Source organism: Electrona antarctica (assembly GCF_951216825.1).
Source record: "Electrona antarctica genome assembly, chromosome: 22".
In the NCBI taxonomy this organism is placed as follows: domain Eukaryota; kingdom Metazoa; phylum Chordata; class Actinopteri; order Myctophiformes; family Myctophidae; genus Electrona; species Electrona antarctica.
The window spans coordinates 2,671,225-2,690,170 of NC_136805.1; the positions used below are offsets into that span (position 1 = coordinate 2,671,225).

The following is an 18,946-nucleotide window of genomic DNA, read 5'->3' on the forward strand; positions in this document are numbered from 1 at the left end:
GTCATTTGTAGCCTCTGGAGTAATTGAAATGTATATACAATAAAATATGTATCCTTTATTGCTCAATGATGATCTTTTACTCTGACAAATCTGACAATAAAAAGTGATTGACGAGGCAATGAATACAAGAAACAACAAAATGTTTTAGTTGCAACCTTTATTGAATAAAATGGGTCATATTTTATGACTTTTTATGGTGACTTGAATTGGAGATCTTATTCAGCATCTTTTCCCTGTAAAAAATAGGAATATACTATTAGATATTGAACTGTAATCTTTAGTTATTTTTTTGTTAAAGATAATCATCTTAAACCTTCATATTGAACATGTATTACCTTGGCGTCGCGGCCTTTAGCTCTCATCTTGTTGACCTGGGATTCAGCGATGTCGGCACGCTCCTCTGCCTCCTCCAGCTCATGCTGAACCTTTCTACACTTGGTCAGGTGAGAGTTGGCAGCCTCCTCCTACAATATGATAGAGATGGTTCAAAGCCTCAATATGCGAAAAGAGCATCTTGCAATTATAGTCCAAACAAGACAACGTCAGGAAATTGTATAGTGTGGTTGTGGCTATAATACAGTGGCCCATCCAGCATGAGTGCATTAGTTGGGACCACATGAATGAGCTCGGACAGGTTCTCATTGGAACGGCACGATCATGGCTGTGCCACTTCTTGTTCTTGGTTGGCACCCCGAGCCAAAAATCACAGCTTAGAGGAAACAAAATCTATTGCTTTCCGTAGTCCACGTTGGACATTTGTACCAATGTGCCTGAAACACACAGCCTTTCGTGTGCATGGTTGCCTTTCTTTTCAGCACCCATTGTACAGTAACAGCTTCCCTGCGGTGCAGATTCCATACCATGCCGCCGAAGCATAGGGATCTAGAGATAACATCATTTGGGGGCTCGTCCTAAAGCTTGTGGAAAGCAGCGAGATGGACATACTAGTATACTACATAATACCAGCATTATTTTGTATTTATTTTTACATAACCAAGTCATATTATGTCTTATAGTTACACTATGCCAACAGTACTACGGCCATGGCAGCCACAAGAGAACATTCATCACCATGTAAATGTGTCTTACCGCTTCCTCAGCCGATCTCTTGTAGCCCTTCACCTTCAGCTGCAGTTTGTCCACCAGATCCTGAAGCCTGGCAACATTCTTCTTGTCCTCTTCAGTCTGAAGTCAGAGTGAATTCATAACATTAGTTGTATGCTCGTGCAATCTATTCCTTTTGTCAGAGGAATGATGGTCATTAAAGTGAACATGGTATACAGTACCTGGTATGTCAGCTCCTTCACTCTCCTCTCGTACTTGCGGACACCTTTAATGGCGTCTGCTCCACCTTTCCCTGCAGATTCAACCTCTGCCTCCAGCTCACGCACCTTCACAGTTGAATGATACATTATGAGGTTATCTCTTCATATTTCATTGTCTAGGACTATAAGCCGTGTTGAAGTAAACTACACCTTACCCTGCCCTCCAGTTTCTGGAGCTGCTTCTTGCCTCCCTTCATGGCCAGGTTCTCAGCCTCATCCAGACGGTGCTGCAGGTCCTTCACTGTGACCTCCAGGTTCTTCTTCATCCTCTCAAGGTGAGAGCTGGTGTCCTGTTCCTTCTTCAGCTCCTCGGCCATCATAGCAGCCTGGAAAGTCATGTTGCATTGTATTGCATGTTATTATGAAGCATGACATGAGGATATCTAATAGATAAGTATGTTAATATGAAGCATGACATGAGGATATCTAATAGAATAATGTTAAAAGTATACTAATAGATAATGGTAGGGCTTCCTAACTTACATCAGTGATGGCCTTCTTGGCCTTCTCCTCAGCATTCCTTGCTTCTTGAACGCTGTCGTCCACTTCACCTTGGACCTGGAGCAGGTCAGTCTCAATCTTCTTCTTGGTGTTCAAAAGGCTTGTGTTCTGAAATAAAGATTCAGTTGAACAATATAAGTAAGCATGATGTAGATATTTGTTTAATTCTGAATATTGGATTTTTTTTAAGTGACTTGCGTACCTGAGAGTGCAACAGTCCAGCGCGCTCACTAGCATCTACTAGTTCTTGCTCAGCCACTTTGCGGCCTCTCTCCGTCTGTTCCAGAGCCACTCTCAGCTCCTCGATCTCTGCCACCATGAGGCCGTTCCTACGCTCCACCATGGTAGCTTGCTCCTTCAGGTCTTCTCCGCCTCTGAGTGCATCGTCAAGGTGCAGTTGGGCATCCTAAATGAAATCATATTTGGTAAGTGGTGAGGAGAAACATCAGAATGTGACAATTTTTTTTCAGAGCAGCTCCACTGTTTGAATATGTCTCTGTCTAACAAACTACTATGTTTTGTACCTTAAGCTGTCCCTGGACAGTCCTCAGTTGCTTCTGGGCCTCAGCAGCCTGGCGGTTGGCGTGACTCAGCTGAACCTCCATCTCGTTCAGGTCTCCCTCCATCTTCTTCTTGACCCGCAGGGCATCGTTCCTGCTCCTGACCTCAGAGTCCAGAGTGCCCTGCATGGAGTCAATGACCCTCTGGCTGTTCCTCTTGATCTGCTCCGTCTCTTCATCCTTCTCTGCCAGCTTCCTGTCGACCTCACCCTTGATCTGGTTGAGCTCCAGCTGCACACGAAGAATCTTGGACTCCTCGTGCTCCAAAGTACCCTGAAATGTAATACAAGATCAAAATGTAACATCATATAGGACTACAGCTACACTGTTTGAATATAAAGCATATTAAAAATAAATAAATACATAAAATACTGTAGCGTCAAATATTGTAGCAAATAGCACACTGCCCTGAGCTGGGATCAAACCTTGACCACCAACTCACCAGTCCAGCACGCAATAGGCAATGCTAAGAGAGCTAGCTCGCTCAGAGGAGCTAATATCACTGCGTAGATATTAGTCTGGAACGTCGGTGTGGAAGATTTAAGGCCTATTCATAGTCTGGAGCTGTAATAACGTTGAGCGGTGGTGAGTAAAAACAGAGAGAAGGGCTGGGGTGGTTTGCTCTTCACCGCGGCTCCGTGACATCATGTTGTAGTTGCGATGATGAATAGGCCTTTATTTCCAAGGGTTGGTTAAAACAGATTCCAATGTCACAGCAAAAAAGTCTCACTTTGAATAGTGGGTTCTGATTGGTCACTCACAACTCTGGGGTGAGGGGAATTGTAATTCAAACGGCTCCCCGGGGTTTTTTTTTTCCTGTGGCAGATTCGTCAGGTTTCCCGGCTAAAGAGAGCTAGCTCGCTTAGAGACACTTTTGGGAGGTTGCTACACTATAAACAATTGACCCTTCACTAATCCCCACCCCAAAAGCGATTGTTCAAGGCCAATCCAAATAGTTTAGCAACCATTGCTAAGCTGGGCAAGCTTCTGTGACCTCATAGCTTGTCGATGTTATTTTGCATGGCTGTGTTATACACATCTTAACGTCAGGAAAGTTACATGTGAGAAGCACAGCTTGCCAGAACCTAAGGGTCCATTGCATTGTTCTGAAGTGTTACCTCGGCTTCCTCCAGGGCTGTCTGGATCTCTGCCTTCTCTGTCTCCACCTGCTTCTTGCCCTTCTCCAGCTCATGGATGCTCTTTCCAGTCTCACCGATCTGTTCAGTCAGGTCTGAGATCTCCTCTGCAGTGGGTTGAAAATAATGAATGAGGAACTTTTCAGTATTTTGTATTTGCTTTTGAATAAAGTTGGTATAGCCTATAATCCACAACTGATTTTGAACATTTAAAGAATTTCAAAAGGCAAAATGATGACCTTTTGACCCGCTTTTGGCTCAGAAGAAGTATGCAAAACAATATTGAAGCAAAAATAAAAAACTTCTATCAAAAGAAAGACTCACGTTGCAGGTTCTTGTTTTCACGCTTCATGGTCTCCAGCTGGTCCAGAGACTCCTCGTAGGAGTTCTTCATCTTAAACATATCAGTGCTGAGAGAACGAGCCTCTTTCTGAGCTCCTTCCAGTTCTGCCTGTCCCTCTTCAAACTTCTGCTTCCATTCTGCCAAGACCTGCACAGTAATTTAATGTCATTCACCCCATTTTAAGTAGCCAATAATTATTGTTGTTTTAAAATAATGAATGTCAAAGCACCTTATCGAAGTTCCTCTGTTTCTTGTCGAGGTTGGCAGCCAAACCGTTGGCCCTCTCCACATCAACCATGAGGTCTTCCACTTCACCCTGGAGTCTCTGTTTGGTTTTCTCCAGAGAGGCACACTTGGAATTCACAGCCTCAATTTGCTCCTCAGCTTCCTGAAGACGCTGGGCGAGCTTCTTCCTGTTGATCAGTGTTGAATGGAATCAAATGATTGTGGGCAATATTTTTGCATGACAGTGTAAAACATTGGTTCTCAAAGTGATTGGGGGGAATCCAGGGAGCTAAAATAGTGAATGTAGCATAAAAATAATTTTAACCACTTGTTCATGTGTTGGCTAATAAAAGATCTACAAGCTAACAGCTAACATCTATATTTTCATCAAAAGTGTATTTGGATTTTTTTCAATATAATTCCCTGGCCGGGCACGAAATCTTTGCAGAGGGTGTTCCGTGGCCAAATCAATATGGGGGTCCTTGAAACAAAAACGTTTGAGAAACCCTGGTGTAAAAACACTGATGACTTACTTAGCTTCCTCCAGCTCCTCAGTGCGTTGGACAGCGTCAGTCTCATACTTGGCCCTCCACTGACACACCTCAGCGTTGGCCTTGGACATTCCACGCTGCAGCTCAGCCTTGGCTTCCTGCTCCTCCTCAAACTGTTCCCTCAGAAGGTCACAGTCATGGCGAGCTGATTGCACAGCGTGGGCAAGGGCATTCTTTGCCTGTCAGACGAAAAATGACAAAATAATGTCAGCCGGATAAAAATACAAACAATATAAAACTAGGCTTAAAATAAGGGGAGGGGGGGTGGGGGGTCTGTTCCTCACCTTAACCTCCTCTTCTATGAGTCTCTTCAACTCCTCAACCTGCTGGGTGGAGGCCTGTTTGCCTCTGGTGAGCTGAGAGACGAGAGCTTCCTTCTCCTCCAGTTGGCGACCAAACTCACCTAGGTAGAAATTTAAATATTTGTTCATTTCAAACAAATTCATCTCTAACTATGGTCAATTTGTACCATCGACACACCATGTAGACAAAGTAAACTTCAAGATGAACATTTACCGTTCTCTGTCAACAGTCTCGCTTTCTGAGCCCCAACATCATTGAGCTGGCGAACGTTCTCATCAGCCTTGGCCTTGATTTCACTAAGTTGGTCCTCAAGGGTGCGTGCCATCTTCTCAAGATTTCCCTGTAAATGAACATTGGACATATTCGATCAGCATTTCTCTTTTTGCCAGGTGGAACCTGGCTTATGATCGCTGCTGTTGGCTATGGTGACTTTTGCGCGACCTCGTCATGATTGGCTGTCCGAGTCTGGCCCCATACTCTGAAACGCCGCTTAAACCAATGGGAGTCTGACCCCATACTCTGAAACGCCACGCGGAAGTCTCAACCAAGCCCCCATGCAGACTCCTATTGAAGTGAATAGTAATACCGTAATCAGGTCAAGATTTATATTATCCAAAGGCATTCCATCATACCTTTGCCTTAGCAACAGCCTCCATGTTGCTGGCCAGGTCATCGATCTCCATCTTGTATTCACTCTTTTCCTTCTCCAGTTTCTGCTTGACGCGCTGGAGGTTGTCGATCTGCTCGCCCAGCTCCGCGACGCTGTCCGCCTGTTTCTTACGGAGAGCAGAAGCGGTGGCCTCGTGCTGCAGGGTGGACTCTTCCAGGTCACGACGCAGCTTCTGGAACTCAGCCTCGCGCTTCTTGTTCATCTCGATCTGAGCGGCGGTGGCTCCTCCGGCCTCCTCCAGCCTCTCACTGATCTCCTCAAGTTCCCTGGAGAGATCAGCTCTCTGCTTCTCAACCTTAGCACGAGCAGCACGCTCTGCCTCGATCTCCTCCTCCAGTTCTTCAATACGAGCCTTTTCAAATGAATGGACATGTTAAAATCCTAATTCACACTTACTTAAGATTTTAGAGTACTGAGTAAGATTTTAAAGAAGATGGAGAAAAATAAATACCTGGAGTTCCTTGATCTTCTTCTGCAGCTGGGCCCCCAAAGATTGCTCATCCTCAATCTTACTCAGAAGCTGGGTTACTTCAAAGTCCTTCCTGTGGAATACAGTACATCATATTTTAGCCATAGTTTTTGGCATTTCATATTATTATTATTATTAATATGAAGTATTCATATTGTTTGTCCACATTACTTCTTAAGCTTCTCATCAGACTGTTGCTTGTCGTTCTCCAGATCCATGATGGCTTCCTGGGCCAGTTTCAGATCACCCTCAAGCTTTCTCTTGGTTCTCTCCAGGTCCATGCGGAGCTTCTTCTCTTGCTCCAAAGAACCTTCCAGCTGCACAATGATACATTATGTGTAAGACATAATTCAGTGAAATAATAAACAATCTATTCAAAACATGTGCTTCACTTTGGAAACACTCACATCATCAACTTGCTGCTCCAGCTTGGTCTTGGCCTTGGTCAGAGTGTTGACTTTGTCTTCCTCTGCCTGCAGGTCATCCAGGGTCTGCTGATGGGCCTCTTGGAGCGCCTTCTTCTCCTTGGTCAGCTTAGCAAGACCTTCATCTTGAGAGGCCATCTCCTCAGTCAGGTTCTTCACCTGATAGAAGCAGAACACAATTTGTTGTCATGGAATAGATCATTATTGCACTTGGTCTCTGTCGGGCGTGGAAACAGTTACTTGTCAAGATTCACATCCAAAAATAGCCAAAGTAGCAGATCGACAAGCTTGTTGATCTGCTATTTTTCTTTTTTTGTTTGTGACGCTGGTGTATGATAAAGTAGGGCTTTAATTTACAAAAAAACACAAAAGGTTTCAATATGGAGATAGGAGGTTTGTGCCCGACAGCAATGACTACTATCTTGATAGAACCCCAGAGAGTCTATGATCATGAACCTTGTTTTCAGTGGCGTGCTTCTCCTTCTCCACTTTGGCCAAGGTGAGCTCCAGGTCATCGATGTCCTTCTTGAGCTCAGAGCATTCATCTTCCAGCTTCCTCTTCTTGGCCGTCAGCTCTGCATTGATCTCCTCCTCGTCCTCCAGTCTCTCAGTCGTCTCTTTGAGCTTTGCCTCCAACTGGATCTTACTTTTAATAAGACCCTCACACCTCTCCTCAGCATCATTCAGAGCCTCGTCTCCCTGGTTGTCAATGAAAACACAAGGGAGGAAACATGTCAGCATTTGTTCTGGTAGAGATATCATTTTGCAGTTGCCTGTTGGGCGGTACAGACTCTTAGGGAGCATAGTGTGAAAAATAACAGCTTTGTGATCTGAGGGAGGGAATTGTAAAATGTCCAGTATACTTACTGATGACGATGCCGTCAGGAGGCCATTCCTTTCCTGCGTCAGAGTCACCAGCTTCTCCTCTAGTTCCTTCTTCTTGGCCAGGGCAGTCGCCAGGTCAGTCGTCATCTTCTCGTAGTTCTCCTTCATCTCTGCCAGCTCCTTCTCAGTCTCGGCGCTCTGCAGGAGAGGCTTGATCTTGTAATAGACCTTCATCCATGGCCAGTGTTTCACAGCGACGAATGAGCGGAGGTTGAACTGGATGGTGAAAACGGCCTCTCTGTGGAAAAAACGGTTGAAGTGTGTCATGATTGTGGACAGAGTTGGAAGAAGTATGGTATACACTTCTATTATAGTGAGTTGACACTATAACAGAATTGAATTGAATTGAATAGTAGGCTAAGTGTACTTACAAATTATATAATAAATTATGCTTTCATAGTACCTTCTGACCATCATCTTCACAAACTCCTTCCTCATGAGGAAAGCTCGTGCGAGAGCCTGAGTCATGGTGACCAGAGCAAACAGCTTTTCATCTCGCATCTCCTCCAGCGTCCCCAGCAGACCAGCTTTAAAGAAGACCTGAACACAACGTTACAAAAACTGTAACTGTAAGTAAACGACTGTAAAATCAACTTTTAGTATTATGTTAAACCAGATACACAGTAGTGTATTTAAACTGGTGTATCGATAATGTCAAACCAGTGTATTTACCTTGGTGTGTCCAAACCGGTACTCATCAACGGGAACGTCGATGGACCCAAGCAGCTTCTCTGAAGCTTTCTTGTTGTCCATGAATGCGCCATCGGGACATGCGCTGGCGTTCAGTACTTTGTACCTGTTTTGCAGAAGTTCATGGTCAATTTGCGTCCCTCCCGTTAATAGGTTTGGAACTAAAAGCTTCTGGAAGAAGGAATGAATACCTCTGCTTGAAGTCAGCGTATGGGATCCTGCTGGGGAAGCCCTTTCTACAGATCCTGATGCCCTCCAGCACACCGTTACACCTCAGCTGGTGGATGACCAGGAAGTTCTCCATCAAGCCTGTAAAGATGTTATTATTATTATTATTACCAGTAGGACGCCTGCGGGCGAGAAGCGACCCGCCTCGTTGACGGCAGACTGCTGGGCGAGTGCTGGCGCTTTGGCATGGGGGGTCAGATAAACATGGAATGAAGTCTGTACTTCCCATATGAGGAGCATGTCTTGAGTGTACAGGGTTTGATGAGGTCAGATCAACATATGGAATGTCAGAACAGGTGAGCTCCATACAGTATGGACATCTAAGGGTGGTAATGGGGACATTCTCTTGAGTGTACAGGGTTTGATGAGGGCCCAGGTAGGGCCGGGCCTTCACTTTCGGGCCCATGTTGAAAACTCTAGTTTTCGCCGGGTGCGGCTGCACTAATAACTTTGGGGCAGGCCCGTCCATAGTTTCAATGGATAGGTATAAGTCAAAAGGGAGACATCGAAGAGGATTGATGGATGGGGAAGGATCAACATATGGAATGTCAGAACAGGTTCCGACATATATCCATATATGGAGATCTAAGGGTTTGAGGTCACATTAGTTGCTGGCCAATATTGATGACATCAGGGATCTGCATATATGGGCTCGCATTTAGTATATATCCATCCCTGATGATGTCATGTGATGTCACAATGACCTGGGCACCATATATGGCACCATATATATATATGACAGAATGTTTATGACAGCATTTGTTTATGTATTAGTTTTTCCCTGTGTTTACCTGGAGTCTTGGACTCGTTGGGAATCAGGCAACGCACAAAGTGAGGATGAGTGCTCCTCAAGTTGGTCATCAGCATCCCCAAGTTAGCCTATTGAGATATAAAACTCATTATTAGTTTTAAAAAAAAAGTACTATTGAGACATAAAAGAGCCAAGTATAATATTGTCCTCCACTTGAGCACGTATTTTAATTAACACTTTATATGCTAGTTACTACTATACAGATTCAATACAGATTGTATTAAAACATATGCCTACATTAACCACTTATGCCCAAATTTAAACTTTAGCCATTCAAAGATAGCTGATCTACAGGCTCACAACTTGTTATACAGAAATTGTTTAATTCCAACATGAATAGACGTGCCGTGCCTATTGCTTACGGGTTTGAAAATATGAATGTTCATTCAGGAATATAATGTTGATAATAATGAATAAATGTTCCTACCCTGAAAGCACTAGACACGGTCTGCATGGAACCACCCTTCTTCTTCTTGCCTCCAGCCTTGGTGTTATCTGTTTATATTCGATAGAATCATCAAATCAAAGTTAATTTATAAAGCACTTTTTCAACGACCAAGGTTGAACCGAAGGTCTGAACAAGAATAAATTAGCTTGAAAATATTGTTTCTGAAGAAATGTGGGATCGCTTATTAAGTTCTGTCGGGACAACTCACGAATGGATAGGATATATTTTATTGAATGTAAAATTAGCAATATATTTATTATGGTTTGGCGGTGAATTGGATCTGCTTTTTATGTACACTGATGAAGCGCATCAGGCACGACCATAGGGACTCCGAATCCCCCGTACATGAACAGCAGATCCAAAACAACAGGTGGTAGCTGGGGTGGTGGTGGAGGGTGAGCAGCAGTGTTTGAGCAAGGCAGCAGTGGTGTGTGCAGCAGCAGCAAGCAGGATGAAATGAGTGTGTGATTGGAAAGTGGACGTGGAGTTCCGAATCATCAAATCAAAGCAAAGTTTATTCATCTGGCACATTTTCAACAACCAAAGGTTTGACCAATATTAGTGCCGAGGAACAAATCAATCAACAACATTCAACATACCTTCGGGCTCAGCAGGAGGATATAACACGGCCAGCAGTTTAACTGAAGACTTCTGGTACAGCTGAATGACAGAGTCGTTCAGCGGGTCCTTGTTCTTCTCCAGCCATCCTGTGATGCTGTAGTCCACGGTGCCAGCGTAGTGGACCAGGGAGAAGTGGGCCTCGCCCTTGCCTTTGCCAGGCTTGGGCTTTTCAAAGGCCTTGTTCTTCCCCAGGTGCTGGTCAATCAGCTTGTCGGCGAAGGTTTTGTCTGAAGCCTTCGGGAACATGCACTGCTCTTCAAGGATGGAGAAGATGCCCAAGGGCTTTGGGGAGAGGAGACAAAAGAGACAAATGACAAAAAAACAATGTTAACATCATCAGCAACATAAAGTAAGCACAATGCAGACAGCCAAGTCCATGATAATATATATATATAATATAATATGTTCTCCATCAGAACTTCCTTGTTGATTTGGTTGAATACCTTCTCAATGAGCTCAATGCAGACAGCCAAGTCCATGCCGAAGTCAACGAGATCCCAGGGAATTCCTTCTTTCATGTACTCTTCTTGTTCCAGAACAAACATGGTGTGGTTGAAAAACTGTTGCAGTTTCTCATTGGTGAAGTTGATGCACAGCTGCTCCAGGGTGTTGAACTGCGAGTGGAAACATCATTAGCCCAATTGTGTATGTATAGGTCAAATTGTGACAAAGAGAATTAGTCTCACACTTAAAAAATAAAAGTCCATATGCTTACATCAAAGATTTCAAAACCAGCGATGTCCAGCACACCAATGTAGAAGTTTCTAGCCTGCTTGGTGTCCAGCATCTCGTTGATCCTAACGACCATCCACAAGAACAGCTTCTCATAGATGGACTTGGCCAAGGCACCCACTGAGTTACCGACCTAATGAAATAGGAACATTATTAGTAATGGTGTGAATTACACCATTGACTATTTACAATTTAGGCATTCAGCAGACACTCCTAATCCAAAGCGATTTACAGTAAGCAAGGAAAACAGGAGGCAATTGCATAGCAAATAGTAATCTAGGATCCTAGGTAAACCAAACAGTATAATCTAAGAGAACTCAATAATCTGTACATCATTTAAACTATACACACTACAGGACGCCAGGTCTACAAATGAACTGGCATCTGTCTACATATCAAAATCTTGTTATGTAAGGTAAGGCTAGGGCCTTACCTTACATAACTCTGAAGAGTTGAGTCTTCAGACGGAAGATTCTAATGGTATGCTGTGTGTGGAAATCGTGTACTACTCACCTGTGGCACAGTCTGTCCCTTCGTGACAAACTCATTTCCAACCTTCACTCTGGGGTAGCAATATGCTTTAAGCATTTCTGCTGAGTTGATGCCCAACAGGTAGGCAATCTTGTCAGCCTCTGAAATGTTCATACAATTTGCAATTTAGGCATTTCACTTAATCCAAAGCAAGGTACGCACAAGGTTACGTCAGGTGATAATCTATTGTAATCTATTGTATATTGAAAATATCTTTAGCTTAGCTGAAGTAAATACAATACTTGTCACAAAGTATTGTTTGTGACAAGTATTGTGTCCGGCCCAGTCCGGGTAGCTCAGTGGGTAGAGCTCTTGCCGTTGGACCACAAAGTCATGGGTTCAATCCCGGGCACCGCCAACTCAGCGTATGAGTAGCACGGCTTGGGTGCGGCAAGTCATGTGGCAAGTACTGGGAGCTGAATTGTAGGTGTGGCGCTGCACCTCAGCAATCCATCTCCCAGGGGTCTAGCACGTTGTTGTTATGGGACAGACTCCCGCGTGTTTCCGGACGATACCGACAATAAGCCAGTCACGACCTACTACTTCTACTTCTTGTCACAAAGTATACATTATTTCCATCCCTTAGTTGAAGATGCAGCTGAACCTCTGTGATGGTGATGATGATGATAAGAACAATAAGAATAAAGCTCAGCTCACCCTCTGTGCCGTCTGGTTCAGCCTGCTCCTCACGCTGCTTCTGCTTGAACTTCATGACTCCATGATGCATCACTGCACCGGTGAACTTGTAGATGTATTGTTTGTCCTCACCGGTGAAGCCCAGGATGTCAATAGCTTCCTGATGTCAATAAGCAGAGATGTGTTCAGAAGATTGAGATTAACGTTACATTAACAAACGTCCTGTAAAACTGTGCACAACTCAACTGTCAACAAACCAACATACAGTGTATACAGGTTATCTGCACATTTCTAAAGTGACAACGTAAGGACTGTTAAGACCTATTAATACCCCAGTTCAAATAGGATTATTTTAGGGGGGGTCACTGTCTGAAAACTTTGAGAGCCACTGCATTAGAAAATACATTCTGCAGAGCAACTGCCTGCAGTGAGTATTGGAAATATTCAAAATAATAATAATCATCAATAATAATAATCACTGACGTCAGTGGCGTCCAGCTCTGCCTTGTCATCAATGCTGGCCACAACGATCACACCCATGCTGATCAACGGGAAGTCGTAGGGGTTGCTGGAGATCAGGCACATTTCTGAAAAGGGATTAAAAAGGTGAATGGTGCATTTATATAGTGACTTTATCCAAGGCGCTTTACATAGATTATTCATTACATTCACCCATTCACACACACATTCATACACCGATGGCAGCGGAAACCATGCAAGGCACCAACCAGTAGCCTGGTTAATAAACCAGACCGAATCAGCCGTTGGCAAAAAAAAATTGCCTACCAGCGGATTACGGTCTGGCGAGGCTCAGTAGCACGCCTCTTTCCTACAACCGAGAACAGGTCGGACCAATCGGGACACGGTATGCAATATGGGCGGGCTTTGGTACAGTGACGTTCAATGCTTGAGACTTTTGACTGACAGTAGCTCTGACCAATTGCGTCAAAGAGAAAATGTTTGAACCCGCCCCCCGGGAAATGAAATCCAAGTGGAGCCAGCCCAGACTAATATACCGCGACAGTGTTGTGTGATATTAGTCTGGCTTATTAGCCAGGCTAACCAACCAGCACATCAGGAGCAATTAGGGGTTCAGAGTCTTGCTCAAGGACACTTCGAGACTAACTCTGGAGGAGCCCGGGTTCGAACTGGCAACCTTGCGGTTACCATCCAGCCACTCTACCCCTGAGCCACCACTACAAAAGTGTGACTGTGTATTTGTATTCATTAATTTATATTCTGGCTGCAGCATCATTAATTCCATTTACCAATAATCTCAGGTTTGTGGTTGGTCATCATCTGGAAAAATATGTGGTAACCTCTCTCTGCAGAAAGCTGGTAGGTCACTCTGGACTTCTCCAGCAGATCTATATGGGTTGAACATAACTCATAATATTAATAATGAAGATACTACTACTACTACTACTACTACTACTACTACTACTGCTACTACTACTACTACTGCTACTACTACTACTGCTAAAAATAATAATATGCACACCAACAGTAGGAGCAGAAAGTAAAGTGAATGCTGATTGATTGCTTGTTATAGGCTAATAATTGGTTGTACATAACTCAAAATCTAATACTCAAAAGAATGCATATATAATTTATCATCTGTGAACTTCATACTTACATGTCTCAATATCAGCACTGGCCAGTTTACCCGTTGTGCCGAAATGGATTCTGATGAATTTACCCTGTTTGATAACAGCACAATTTGTTGCATCACCTCTACATTGTGGAATTATTGCAGGTTTTCTCATAAAATGTTAAATTATTTACACTTACAAAGCGAGAGGAGTTGTCATTCCTCACAGTCTTGGCATTACCATAGGACTCCAGCAAGGGATTGGCTGCAATAATCTGATCCTCCAGTGACCCCTAGAATGTTTTAGACATCGCCCACTTTAATATTTGGTCAGATTTTTTTTAATGAATTGCTATATTGCATATACATGCTTTAAATTGAAAAATATTATATATTTTGTATTTTTTACAAGTTAAAAACATGTCGTATACCTTGATTTTACCACTATCTGCGGCAGATTTCTCTCCACCAGAACTAGCTGTTGCAAAGTACTGGATGACACGCTTGGTGTTCACAGTCTTCCCAGCACCGGATTCTCCACTGGTTATAAATGCAGACATTCAGAGAAATGCAGTTAGTGAATTTGTTTACAATGTTATTTTTTATAATGCCTAGTAGATGATGGAAACTTACGTGATCAAAACGGACTGGTTCTCTTTATCTGTAAAATGTAAAGCAAACTTTTAGTCATGGATGTACAGCACAAAACATTATAGTTTTATATTTCTTGACATTGTCCTGTCAGTACGTACCCATCTGCATGAACTGATAGGCGTTGTCAGAGACAGAGAAGATGTGGGGTGGAGCCTCAATACGCTTCTTGCCTCTGTAGGCATTCACAACCTCCTGGTCGTACACTGGGAGCCACTTGTAGGGGTTCACAGTTGCACAGAACAGGCCAGAGTAGGTCTGAAGGGGAGAAGAGAGAGAACATTAACATATCATACAACGTAGCTCTGAGCATGCCACATATCTGCGACAATGAATCACTAGAGCTGGGAATACAGTCACGAGTTGCAAGTGGCATCAATTAATGTTAACTAGTTAACTTCACAACCACGAGTTTGTTTGAATTAGTTATTCTATGGCTTTCACTTGATGATAGAACATGTACTCTGTATGTTTCTTCCTTTGCTATATCGACAGGTGCAACGCTGTACTGTTCTCAGCATGTAGAAAAGCTTACGTAGATCATCCATGCTGCATAACGCTCTTTGAGGTTATACAGGACAGTGGCTTCATTGAGGTGGGTCATCATGGCCATGTCCTCAATCTTGTCATACTTGGGAGGGTTCATTGGGGTGACGTCAGCCTCGGGGACAGTTCTTGACTAAAAGAAATAAAGAAAAGCACAACAACTTCAGAATGTATTGTGATTAGTACTGTAACTATTTTAATTTTAGATCCACCTCTACCTACATCTCCCTTGTCGAGCGTCTCCACGGTGACTTTGTCACCCTCCTTACTGATGATTTTACACTTGAGGTACAGCTCGACCTTATCCGCCACATATGCTGCAGTTTTGGCATCAAAGGGTGCACTTTGAGACTCCATTCTCTCCCTCTCTGGCTTACGGAGGTAAATGGCGGCCTTGCCGTACTGCTCCATCTCTGCGTCCGTACTCATGGTGGCGGCTTTCTGTAGACGGACACATAGATGGTGTTGATGCCTTTGCTGACTTGAGATCTGAGCGGATAATAGGCTCTATGCACACAGAATAACTCTTCCTACATCCGGGCCCCTGGGACCCAATACCTCAGCATCAATGGGTTGGATTGGGGGAGTCAAATCAACTAATGATTCCCGAGCGCGGCGCACGCTGCGGCTCACCGCTCCAAGAGATGGATCAAATGCGGAGAACAAATTTCACTGCGTTAACGATTGTAGGTCTGCTATTTTTGAAAAATCGAAGAACGACTGACATAGAAACATAGCTTTTTCAGAAAACTGTCAGGATGTAGAAGACATTTTTAGAATCTGATCTCAGGTCAAAATGGATTAAGGCTCTGTTCCATTTAGTGTACAGTGGTTCTCAAATGTTTACATTTCAACTTGGACCCCCTTTACTCTGAGAGAACTCTGTACAAAGGGAACGGGGTTACACACCCGTACGGTACGGGGGCCATTTGGATACCACTCAGAGTTACACACCCGTACGGTACGGGGACCATTTCATGACGACGTGAGACCCAGAAGTGAATTCCCCGTTCATTTTCTCCATAGGCTTTTCAAAAAGTATTTATTTAAAGACGTTTCAAAAAGTATTTATTTAAAGACCTTTTAAGCCTCGTACAAAGCCAACTCGAGTCGTGACAAAGCATGACAACAAACACAACATTTTGGGCCGAACAAATAATTACAAAGAAGAAAAACAACAACAAGTGTTGTAACCTGCCGTTTTCTTCTTCTTTCTAATTATTTGTTCGGCCTGAAAAATTGTGTTTGTTGTCATGCTTTGTCACGACTCGAGTTGGCTTTGTACGAGGCTTAAAAGGTCTTTAAATAAATACTTTTTGAAATGTCTATGAGGAAAATGAACGGGGAATCTTTTCCTGGGCCCTGGTAGGGTGGCGGGACTGTGACGCTCTATAGCATCACCCTGACTCTGTTTGACCAGAATGGAACAGAGCCTTCATTAGTGTCATTAACACTGACTCTGTTTGACCAGAATGGAACAGAGCCTTCATTAGTGTCATTAACACTGACTCTGTTTGACCAGAATGGAACAGAGCCTTCATTAGTGTCATTAACACTGACTCTGTTTGACCAGAATGGAACAGAGCCTTCATTAGTATCATTAACACTGACTCTGTTTGACCAGAATGGAACACAGCCTTCATTAGTATCATTAACACTGACTCTGTTTGACCAGAATGGAACAGAGCCTTCATTAGTATCATTAACACTGACTCTGTTTGACCAGAATGGAACAGAGCCTTCATTAGTGTCATTAACACTGACTCTGTTTGACCAGAATGGAACAGAGCCTTCATTAGTATCATTAACACTGACTCTGTTTGACCAGAATGGAACAGAGCCTTCACTAGTATCATTAACACCGACTCTGTTTGACCAGAATGGAACAGAGCCTTCACTAGTATCATTAACACTGACTCTGTTTGACCAGAATGGAACAGAGCCTTCATTAGTGTCATTAACACTGACTCTGTTTGACCAGAATGGAACAGAGCCTTCACTAGTATCATTAACACCGACTCTGTTTGACCAGAATGGAACAGAGCCTTCACTAGTATCATTAACACTGACTCTGTTTGACCAGAATGGAACAGAGCCTTCATTAGTGTCATTAACACTGACTCTGTTTGACCAGAATGGAACAGAGCCTTCATTAGCATCATTAACACTGACTCTGTTTGACCAGAATGGAACAGAGCCTTCATTAGCATCATTAACACTGACTCTGTTTGACCAGAATGGAACACAGCCTTCATTAGTATCATTAACACTGACTCTGTTTGACCAGAATGGAACAGAGCCTTCATTAGTGTCATTAACACTGACACTATGTTTGACCAGAATGGAACAGAGCCTTCATTAGCATCATTAACACTGACTCTGTGTGACCAGAATGGAACAGAGCCTTCATTAGTGTCATTAACACTGACACTATGTTTGACCAGAATGGAACAGAGCCTTCATTAGCATCATTAACACTGACTCTGTGTGACCAGAATGGAACAGAGCCTTCACTAGTATCATTAACACCGACTCTGTTTGACCAGAATGGAACAGAGCCTTCATTAGTATAATTTGTAACACCTGTGAAGGAAGTAGGGAAGGGGCCCAAGTCCTTTCCAAAATGGCATATGTGCATAGAGCCTATTGCAGTGGTTCCCAAAGTGGGGTCCGGGGACCCCCAGGGGTCCCTGAGGGAGTTCCAGGGGGTCCCCAGCTAAATGATAGTTAGGAACCAAATGGACCCTTATGGGTCTGTAACTCTGAGTTAAATTAAGTTTGATTTTACAGCATGTATTGGGGTGCCCGAGATAGAAATGCCATTAAATAAGGGGCCGTAGGCTAATTCAGGTCAAACCGGGGGCCCTAGAGGCGTAGAAATCTTCTCTCATGGGGGGTCCTTGGCATATTATTTTCTAATGGGGGGTCCGCGGGCTAATGAGTATCATTTTGGGGGTCCTTGACATGAAAAGGTTTTGGGAACCACTGGCCTATTGTACTATTGTACAGTTATAGCTTTGTGTACAGTAGGTTTTATAGAAAAAAGTATGAACACTCACTTTTCCCCTCTACCAGTAGAAGTGAAATCTTACAAGCCCTAAGTGTGAAAGAAACACATAATCGTGAGGACATTAACATGAGTTTATGATTAATACAATTTATAGTCGTGAATTAAATTAGATTATATTAGTCCATAATGTCCATTCTTGCCACACACCACACTTCATAAGTTCTCATTAGTTCCACACTCTGAAAAGAGGGATCCATTTAAATTATTGCATGCAATATGTGCAATATGTATTACAATATGAAATGAATTGACGCTTGCCCATTCGGTTCTGTGTTTGCTTTTGTTATTTGCTTGTTCACAATTTCAGTTATCCCATTTTGGGGCGGGAACCCCTTTTGGTGTTAGCATTATGTTATGCTTTAGCTATTGAAAAATAGCAGATCTACAAGCTCGTAGTGCGCCACCGAGTGGCGCGCTACGAGCTTGTAGGTCTGCTATTTTTGAAAAATGACTGACGACTGACATAGAAACATAGATTTTTCAGAAAACTGTCAGGATGTAGAAGACATTTTTAGAATCTGATCTCAGGTCAAAATGGGTTATTTAAGTTATTGTTTGTCATTGCAGCTATGTTTCTTGTTTTCTTATGTATTTTTAAGTAGCCTACTGAAGCAGTGCTAGATTATTTTTTATTTTATTTTATGAATTAAGGTTACATTAAGAGGGGGGTAGACAAGCCAAACTGTACAAGTAAAAAAACAAAATATTGCTAATTGTAATAACTCTAGTAGATGTAAAAGTACATGCAATCCAAATTATTATTTTAATAATAATAAACACAATTGAAATGTCTACATGGAAATGCATGAAAAAAAGCAGATTCCAGTCCGACCCAAACTAGTGAAACTACATCATTATAAATAAAAGAATAATCAATCATTTCAATCTGTACAATAGGCCTATAACAATTATGCTGTGTGTAGCTATATGTGGCACTATCTACGAAGTCATGTTAAAAATGAATCGCTTAACATGTCTAATAAATGTTTATGACTATG

The 18,946-nt window shown here is 43.0% G+C and overlaps 1 protein-coding gene across 1 annotated transcript; it reads right to left on the reverse strand.

Moving 5' to 3' along the window:
- Positions 1–200: 200 nt before the first annotated feature.
- Positions 201–18,066, reverse strand: LOC306915607 (myosin heavy chain, fast skeletal muscle-like). Its single transcript, XM_079493041.1, has 40 exons — positions 17,938–18,066; positions 15,101–15,319; positions 14,868–15,011; positions 14,434–14,590; positions 14,315–14,342; positions 14,113–14,221; positions 13,882–13,974; positions 13,727–13,790; positions 13,359–13,457; positions 12,574–12,677; positions 12,112–12,250; positions 11,437–11,555; positions 10,907–11,056; positions 10,635–10,805; positions 10,170–10,473; positions 9,550–9,617; positions 9,103–9,190; positions 8,275–8,392; positions 8,066–8,189; positions 7,797–7,933; positions 7,376–7,631; positions 6,965–7,207; positions 6,491–6,667; positions 6,255–6,400; positions 6,066–6,156; positions 5,577–5,966; positions 5,158–5,284; positions 4,926–5,044; positions 4,624–4,820; positions 4,095–4,278; positions 3,847–4,012; positions 3,505–3,629; positions 2,351–2,659; positions 2,029–2,232; positions 1,809–1,934; positions 1,481–1,651; positions 1,287–1,391; positions 1,090–1,185; positions 336–464; positions 201–233 (listed from the first exon to the last, which is right to left on the reverse strand). The coding sequence occupies exons 2-40, from the start codon at positions 15,305–15,307 to the stop codon at positions 216–218; spliced, it is 5,802 nt and encodes a 1,933-aa protein (XP_079349167.1). The 5' UTR covers positions 15,308–15,319; positions 17,938–18,066; the 3' UTR covers positions 201–215.
- Between the last annotated feature and the right edge of the window lie 880 nt (positions 18,067–18,946).